At 59.8% G+C, this 8,684-nt stretch overlaps 1 protein-coding gene across 1 annotated transcript; it reads left to right on the top strand.

Annotated features, from left to right (window-relative positions):
• The first annotated feature begins 4,421 nt into the window (after nucleotides 1-4,421).
• On the top strand, nucleotides 4,422-7,960 carry LOC140903687 (antimicrobial peptide NK-lysin-like). Its single transcript, XM_073325381.1, has 5 exons — nucleotides 4,422-4,485; nucleotides 5,081-5,211; nucleotides 5,668-5,760; nucleotides 6,082-6,259; nucleotides 7,882-7,960. The coding sequence occupies exons 1-5, from the start codon at nucleotides 4,440-4,442 to the stop codon at nucleotides 7,947-7,949; spliced, it is 516 nt and encodes a 171-aa protein (XP_073181482.1). The 5' UTR covers nucleotides 4,422-4,439; the 3' UTR covers nucleotides 7,950-7,960.
• Nucleotides 7,961-8,684: the final 724 nt, after the last annotated feature.

Raw genomic sequence — 8,684 nt, 5'->3', positions numbered from 1 at the left:
AAGATATAAAAGGGGGAAATGACATCATGGGCGGGTACTCACTCTCCCTACAACACACCTGGAAACCCCTGAGGAATAAACACTGAACAGGGAGAAGTGATGGTCCCAGGCTAAGGGATTTCTACCCTGTGTATGAAAACCTGGGAAACCCACATTGCAAAGCCAAGGCAGCTTGTGCCTTAAGAATCTGCCAGCCTGTTTATCACTCAGGGTAAGAATTTGCTAATTCATCTCCTACCTATCTAGTGTGTTAAAATCTATCATTTTGTAGTTCACAAACTCATTTTATGTTTTAATCTAAACCAGTGTACGTTTGCCTAAGGTGTCTGGGGAAAATCTCAGCTCGGTTACCACAAGTGTGCATGGTCCTCTTCACACTGAGGGAGAGGCGGACCAGGTATTAAACCCACATACTGGCCAGATTGGACCAGGGCAGGATGGTACTGCTCTGGGGTCCCAAGCTGGGAGGCTGGCTGTTAGAGAGCCTGCATGTAACTGCAGCTGGGTGTGTCCCTACCTGTGTGAATGCTGGTGAAAGTGCAGGCTGGAGGGCTTTGCAGCTTGTCACAGCAGCACAGGGTGAGAGGGAGCCCAGGCTGGTGGGTCAGAGGGTTCAGTTCCAGGTGGCACGCAGGGGAAACCCATCACAGCCCCTCCCTGCCATCTCTCACCCACAGCTCCACTCAGTTTCCGGATTTGACTGATCTGTCGCTCCGCTCCATGATCACACAGAATAGTATTTATAAGGGCTAAAAACTCTCATGCTTCAGGGCAAGAGCTACCACTAATGGCTGGAGTCAGGAAGGAAAACTGCCCATAGCTTCCAAGGCCAGAAGGGACCGATGTAACCATCTAGTCTGACCTTCTGTATATCAGCCCACCCCCCACACATGCTCCCCCATGGGAGTGCCTGACCTGGGCTGCTGAATCCCTGCCCAGCGTGAGAACTGTGACAGTGGGGCTGCAGAGCTGTTATGCAGAGAAAACTACATAGGATCGTTTCAGGGGTCAAGACAAGACGTCACGTTTATTATGCCACAATTTGATTTATGGCCAATAACTAATATCTAATACCTATGTGTATATACACACACACACACACACACACCCCAGATGTTCTGCAGCCGCTGTATAGTTACCAGTCCTGAATGTAGCTTGAGTTTGTGGCTTGGGTTCGTAGCTTGTGGTGGCTACCTGGCCAGGAAAGCTGGGCACAAGGAAGGGCTGGGTCTCTGTGGGGCGTGCACCGATGCCCTTCCATGTTGGCAGCAGAATGTTACCCTCCAAAGTCTTCCATCTCATCCATCCTCTTTGTAGGCTTCAATTTGAATCCAGAGTCTATAGGTCTTGCTGTGTCACGCTGCCTCTGGGGTCGGTGTGACTGATCACCCGTCAATTGCAGACATGAATCATAGAATCATAGAATCATAGAATATCAGGGTTGGAAGGGACCCCTGAAGGTCATCTAGTCCAACCCCCTGCTCGAACCAGGACCAATTCCCAGTTAAATCATCCCAGCCAGGGCTTTGTCAAGCCTGACCTTAAAAACCTCTAAGGAAGGAGATTCCACCACCTCCCGAGGTAACGCATTCCAGTCTTTCACCACCCTCTTAGTGAAAAAGTTTTTCCTAATATCCAATCTAAACCTCCCCCACTGCAACTTGAGACCATTACTCCTCGTTCTGTCATCTGCTACCATTGAGAACAGTCTAGAGCCATCCTCTTTGGAACCCCCTTTCAGGTAGTTGAAAGCAGCTATCAAATCCCCCCTCATTCTTCTCTTCTGCAGGCTAAACAATCCCAGCTCCCTCAGCCTCTCCTCATAACTCATGTGTTCCAGTCCCCTAATCATTTTTGTTGCCCTTCGCTGGACTCTCTCCAATTTATCCACATCCTTCTTGTAGCGTGGGGCCCAAAACTGGACACAGTACTCCAGATGAGGCCTCACCAATGTCGAATAGAGGGGAACGATCACGTCCCTCGATCTGCTCGCTATGCCCCTACTTATACAACCCAAAATGCCATTGGCCTTCTTGGCAACAAGGGCACACTGCTGACTCATATCCAGCTTCTCGTCCACTGTCACCCCTAGGTCCTTTTCCGCAGAACTGCTGCCTAGCCATTCGGTCCCTAGTCTGTAGCGGTGCATTGGGTTCTTCCGTCCTAAGTGCAGGACCCTGCACTTATCCTTATTGAACCTCATCAGATTTCTTCTGGCCCAATCCTCCAATTTGTCTAGGTCCTTCTGTATCCTATCCCTCCCCTCCAGCGTATCTACCACTCCTCCCAGTTTAGTATCATCCGCAAATTTGCTGAGAGTGCAATCCACACCATCCTCCAGATCATTTATGAAGATATTGAACAAAACCGGCCCCAGGACCGACCCTTGGGGCACTCCACTTGATACCGGCTGCCAACTAGACATGGAGCCATTGATCACTACCCGTTGAGCCCGACAATCTAGCCAGCTTTCTACCCACCTTATAGTACATTCATCCAGCGCATACTTCCTTAACTTGCTGACAAGAATACTGTGGGAGACCGTGTCAAAAGCTTTGCTAAAGTCAAGAAACAATACATCCACTGCTTTCCCTTCATCCACAGAACCAGTAATCTCATCATAAAAGGCAATTAGATTAGTCAGGCATGACCTTCCCTTGGTGAATCCATGCTGGCTGTTCCTGATCACTTTCCTCTCATGCAAGTGCTTCAGGATTGATTCCTTGAGGACCTGCTCCATGATTTTTCCAGGGACTGAGGTGAGGCTGACTGGCCTGTAGTTCCCAGGATCCTCCTTCTTCCCTTTTTTAAAGATTGGCACTACATTAGCCTTTTTCCAGTCATCCGGGACTTCCCCGGTTCGCCACGAGTTTTCAAAGATAATGGCCAATGGCTCTGCAACCACAGCCGCCAATTCCTTCAGCACTCTCGGATGCAACTCGTCCGGCCCCATGGACTTGTGCATGTCCAGCTTTGATGACTTTCAGCTTTGATGTTTTTTCAGTTGTACTTTTGTCCTTTTCTTTTGAGGGTGGTCTCTTCTTGCTTTGTCAGGGCTGTTGTCTGCATCTTCAGCCGTTGGCATTTACACTTATTTCATCAGGACAGGCTGGGGCTGGAGGTTGAGTCCATCATCCATCCATACCTCATTCCCACATCTAAACTACACTAATCAGATTACAGCCGGGTTTTGCAAAATGAAGGGTGCAGCAGGGTTTACAAAATGGAGTGAGCATTTTAAAATGGAGTTTGGGACAAGTTAAAATGGAGTTTGAGTTACACCATGGACACGTGTAAGGAACGACAAACAGGGAGCAGAAGTTCCAATGTTGAAGCCGTGCAGGTTTCAGCGATTCAAGCAGCAATTGGATTGAAAGTGAAACTCAATTAGCCAGCCCTTCCAACCCTGAGAGTCCACGATTCTACGATTCTCTCTCTCCCTTGTGGGTGTTTTTCGGTTTCCTCATTCACTCTGCAGCAACGCTCCTCTTACCTAAGCTTAAAGATCGCTTCATTGCCCCAAAGTCCTGTGGGGTTTGCTCTTCAAGTGGGTTATGACCAAAACAATTGGAAGGTGAAAGTGGGGATAGGGACGTGCTGAACCTGGGACATAGGAGGGTGGCAGCTTGGGAGTGCTGATTAACCCGGTGTGGGTGTTTGTGTGTTCGTCTGGTTCTGGGGCTGGAGGAACCCAGCCCTGGGGAACTAGGTCCTGCAGGACAGCTCCCTTGGGGGGCACTTGCAGCAGGGAGAAGTAGAGCTCCATGTGAGAACACAAGTGACACAAGCAGGCCATGGATAGACATACAGACCCCCCACCCCCCAGAAGAGTAACCCTAATCAATGAGTGGGGGCAGAGATCAGCCGCAGCGCAGGGTGCCCCGGCCACGCCCCAGTCCCTGCCCTGTGCTGGCGGCTGGGAGCAGGGCAGGCACAGAGCCCTGCCCAGCAACGGGGGCAGCATGGGGCAGGGGATCCTCTGGGAACCTCCCTCCCCTCCATGCTCTAGGGCTCCTAACACCCCTGCAGCAGGACCCTCGAGGCCGATACACCCCCCGACCCTAGAGATCCTGCCTCATGTACCCTGGCCCCCCCAGCCAGTAGCAGGACAGGGGGCAGGTCCAAGGAGGACACGGGGGGCCTTGCAGAGTGAGGGGCAGGGACCCCACCAGCAGAGGAGCCCTGAGCTGCTGCTGCAGCCTGGGCCACTTGTGGACACTGAGGTTTCCTGGGGGGCAGGAGGTGTTTGGCGCTCACGTAAGCTGCTATTCCTGTCCCTGCTATAGAGACCACACCTGCCCCCCCCCCGCACCAGGATGGGGGGGCTCCCCACAGCACCTGGTATTGGCTTCTGGGGCCCAGGAACGGGGCGTGGCCGCCCCCCTCAGGGGATATAGGGCCAGGGAGCGAAGAGACGAGGCGACTACCTGGGAGGCCAGATGACCGCAGTCCTTCTGTTCGTCTCCCTGCTTGCAGGGGCAGCTGGTAGGAGCTGGGGGGGGGGGCCTTTGAGCCCCCCAGCAACACAGGGAAAGCAATGCCTAAGGGATGGGAGATGAACCCAGGTGTCCAGAGAGGGGGCCCAGGACAGCAGGAGGCCCGAGTACCCCTGCCTGAGATGGGGCAGAGGGGTGAGGACAGCCTGTTAGCTCCGAGCACCTCGGCCGGGTCCCCACCCCACCCCCTTGTCCACTAGCTCCTGTCAGCACCCCCACTGCTTTGATCATCCCGGTCCCCATCACCTGCTCCCGCCACTCCCCTCTATTGTCCCTCCACTCTGGGCTCCTCGCCCCCCCCATTCACTCCATGCTCCCCCTTCCCCCCCCCTTGTGTCTCTTTTCCCTATTTCCAGCTCCCCTCGTGAAAAGAGTTGGGGAGCTGCAGGTCCGGAATGAGGGGCACCAACAGACCTGTGAGGGGAGCCCAGGGCTGGGCTAGCAGGGGGCTGCGGGTCGGGAATTAGGGGCACCGGCAGAGCTGGGGGGTGGAGAGCCCAGGGCTGGGCTAGCAGGGGGCTGCGGGTCAGGGCATCAGCAGAGCTGGGGAGGCCCTTCATTCTACCAATTCTCTCCACTTCCAGCCCTGGCCCTGCCAGGGGAACCCCCCGAGTGCCTGCAAGGCCCTGAGTTTTGGTGCCAGGACATGGCCACAGCAGCCCAGTGCAGCCAGCTGCAGTTTTGCCTGGAGTACGACTGGGACGAGCTGCCCAAGGTGAGCGAGCTTTTGCCTCTGGGGGCTTCAGTGCCTCCCGGCTGGCATCAGGGGCTTATTCCCATCCCTCCCAGACCCCAGCGCAGGCTCCTGCCCTTAGGGGGCCCACGGTACGCCCCTGGGGGGCCCTGATTCACCCCCGCCAGCTCCAGAGCCCAAACCTGTCACTGGGACCCGCCTTCACTGGGCACTGAGGGGCCATGCCCACTCCTGTGTCAATCACAGGCAGGGGGTCCCAATGGCGGGAGGCCGGGTGGCGTCCCACACAACCATCCCTGGCTTGGGGCCTGTAGAGCCCCCGAGAGCAGCCTGCTCAGTCCAAACAGTTCGGACCCGGTGCGCTTCCCTCCCCCACTCCCCCCGTCGCCCCCCGCTGCCCCAGGACCCCATGCACCCAGAACGGGCGGCCCCTGCGGATGGGTTGGGACGTGACCCGGCTGCTGTGTCCCGGCTCAGGGCGCTGACGAGCGGCAACCCCTGGTGAAGTGCTGGGTGTGCGGAAAGGTCATCGGCAAGCTGAAGAGCATGGTATCCAACACGCACAACAAGGTAAGGACCCCCTGCTGGGCAGCGAGTGTGCAAGAGGGCATAAAGTGCACGGGCCAAGGAGGGGAGCCTAAGAGTGAGCGTGCTAGGGTGGGCACGTGCCAGGCGGCATGGGAGGGTGGTTGAACACGGGCAAGGGAGAGGGCATGGGCAAAGGCGAGGGTGGGTGGGTATGTCTGAAGGAGTGTGCGAGGGTGGGTGGAAGCGTGTGAGGATGGGTGGGTATGTCTGAGGGAGTGTGCAAGGGCGGGTGGGAGTGTGAGAGGGTGGGTGTGCACCAGGCCCCAGCCAGTGCCTGCCCAGCGCTCCCCTGCCATCCCGCAGAGCAGCGTGGGAACGGCCATAAAGAAGATCTGCTCCACCTTCGTCCTCGGCTGGGCAGGCAAGTGCCACCGGGTGGTGGATCGGTACGTGCAGCCCATCGAGGACGGGCTGGCCCAGGACCTGGAGCCCCGCGACATCTGCGTCTCCATCGGCATGTGTGAGAGCCCGGGCCACCCAGGTGAGGGGGAGGGGCCGCCCCGAGCCCACCGCGCCCGGCTGAGCAGACCCCTGGGGAGCTGGGGCCGGCGCGCTGGGGGCTGGGCACCAGGCTGGCTCTGTGGGGCCCCTGGCTCTTGGAGGGCAGAGCTCGGGGCTCCCCCGCAGCCTCCCGCCCCCTCCCACCAGGGATCAGGTCTGGGGGAACCAAAGTCAGGGCGTTTGCCAGGGTCCCACCTCCCCCAGCTTGGCCCATGGGTGCCCCCTGCTCCCACCTGGGCTGGGAACCCAGCGGGGGAGGGGAGTACTACTCCTGTCAATGGAGGGGGAGGGGGCTTGCTCCTGGGCACGGGAGCTGTGGGGTCACCCAGCCCCAGCCCTGCGGCCGGGCTGCTGCCCTCTGGTGCCCCCAGCTGGCCATGGGTCCCTGCTGCCCAGCGCCCCCCACCCCCGAAGCTGCTCCTCCATCCTGTCTCCCTAACCCCTGCCTGAGCGCCTGGGACCCACAGCGGGCCAGAGCCCTGCCTAAGGGGACACTGAGGCACAGGGCCAGGCCTGAAGGCCCCAGAGAGCCCGCTGGTTTTGGACTTGCTCTGGCTCACCCAGGGAGTTTGTGGCAGAGGCGTGAATTGAACCTAGGCATCCGGGCACCGGCCCCCACCCCGGCGCTGGTACCTCACGGTGCCCGAGAGGTGAAAGGCCAGTGCCCCGAGCCATCACCCCCCAGGGCCCCCTTCCCACAGCTGCCTGACTCCCCCCACCCCCCGTTCTTCCCCCGGACTTTCCCAAGCCCCACTTTGCGCCGCGAAGGGCCCTCGTCTGTGCCCACAAAGCATCTCCAACCCCGCGAGGGCACTTGAGACCAGGGAGCGCTCAGGGCTGGGCAGCCTGCCCATATCAAAGGAGCCGCTCCGGAGAAAAGCGATTTCACAAGAGTGGCAGCTGCGGAAGTGGGCGCGGTGCCCCCCTCCGCAGGAATGTGCTGCCCACCCCGCCCCCACTGGGATCGGGGGCCGGGGAGGTAAAGGGGCTCCGCTCAGCCACCCCATGGGCTGATTTCCAGGGCTCTGGCCGGGCCCAGCCCCCCACAGCCTGTCTCCTTCCAGGGGGCTGTCAGAGCAGAGCACCCCCTCGGTCTGACCCACAACCCCCACTCTGGGCTCTCTGCTCACAGCCGCGATGCGCCCCTATCTGGGGAGACACAGACCACACTGGATTCCCAGCCCTCCCGTGTGGGGCGTGCGGGGCCAGGGCTTGGCTCTGCCAGCTGCAGCCAGGAGGAAGGGGGCTCAGCCCGTCTCTGCAGAGCACCCTGTCCCCCCACAGCTCTGTGCACCCACTTCCTACAACCTCTCTCCGGGCTCCAGCCCCAGCCCCCTTGCACCCCTCCCCATGGGAAGCGCTGGCCCAGTGCCTGTCGCTCTCTAGCGGCCGGCCCCTGTCACTACACCAGCCGGCTGCTTGCTGCGCCCGGAGGGAGTTGCACCCTTAGCTCAGGGGTGAGCGACTGGGCGCTGAGTGCCCCGGGTTCGATCCCTGCGGGGGGATGCAGGGTCCGTGGTCATGGCTGTGAGCGGCCGGGGGACTGGGCCCTGGCTGGGTGGCAATGGCTGAGATAACACCCATGTTCTCTGTGGTCTCCAGGGTGGCAGGTTCCTGGCCTGCAGCGGGCCCCGGCTGCAGATAGCCTGGTGGATGCCTCGGGACCGTGACGCCCTCTGCCAGGTGAGGGCAGAGCTGAGGGGATGGGTGGGCCACAGATGGGGGGCAGAGAGTGACACTGACTAGGTGAAAATTGGGGCGGGGGAAGGGCAGGTGGTGGGGGACTGATGCCAGGGTGATGGGCGTGACGGACAGATCCCTGGGGGGGCCCATTCAGCACTGTGGGGGGTAGAGTCACAAGCTCCATGGGGTTCTAGGCTCGATCTTCCCTGACCAAGGGCTGGGCGCTGAGCAAAGCGTGGGGCCCTGGGCCGCTGCCCTGAGCTGGGAAGCCGGGCCGATCTGGGCCCAAGTTTGGGAGTTTCTGTGCCCCCTGGACAGGGACCAGTCCAGGCAGTGGCAGGGCAAAGCCTCCCCATCCTGCCATGGCTGCAGAGTCCAGCCCCAGGGCCCAGCCCCAGACCAGACGCCTTGTCCGGGGGCAGTGTGGAGCTGGGGCCCCTCCTGCCCCTAGTGCTGGCTGGTCCTCCCCTGCCCCCAGAAGGCCGAGGCCTGCCTGGCCCCACAACCTGCCCCCGTGTCTGGGGGCGTAGCCAGGGACCAGCCTCCTGGTGCCCCGTGAGTGCCAGCTGGGGCCATGCCATGGGGCAGCTGAGCCAGCTCATGGGGGCGCAGGGCTGGGCACTCCCAGCCCAGTGGCTTTGTCCCCAGTGGGGCGTGAGGACCACCGCTCCTCCGCTCTGCCCAGGGAGCCCCGGAGGATGGTGCAGTACCCCAGGGGTGGA

The sequence above is a fragment of the Lepidochelys kempii genome, chromosome 26, assembly GCF_965140265.1.
Source record: "Lepidochelys kempii isolate rLepKem1 chromosome 26, rLepKem1.hap2, whole genome shotgun sequence".
Classification (NCBI taxonomy): domain Eukaryota; kingdom Metazoa; phylum Chordata; order Testudines; family Cheloniidae; genus Lepidochelys; species Lepidochelys kempii.
This window is presented reverse-complemented; position numbering and strand designations above follow the sequence as displayed.

Bases quoted from the DNA above. Each gene is read 5' to 3' on its own strand.
- LOC140903687 (XM_073325381.1), top strand. From the start codon at position 4,440: ATGACCGCAGTCCTTCTGTTCGTCTCCCTGCTTGCAGGGGCAGCTG. The intron at 4,486-5,080 runs GTAGGAGCTGGG...CTCCACTTCCAG, and splicing joins CCTGCTTGCAGGGGCAGCTG to CCCTGGCCCTGCCAGGGGAA. The intron at 5,761-6,081 runs GTAAGGACCCCC...GCCATCCCGCAG, and splicing joins TATCCAACACGCACAACAAG to AGCAGCGTGGGAACGGCCAT.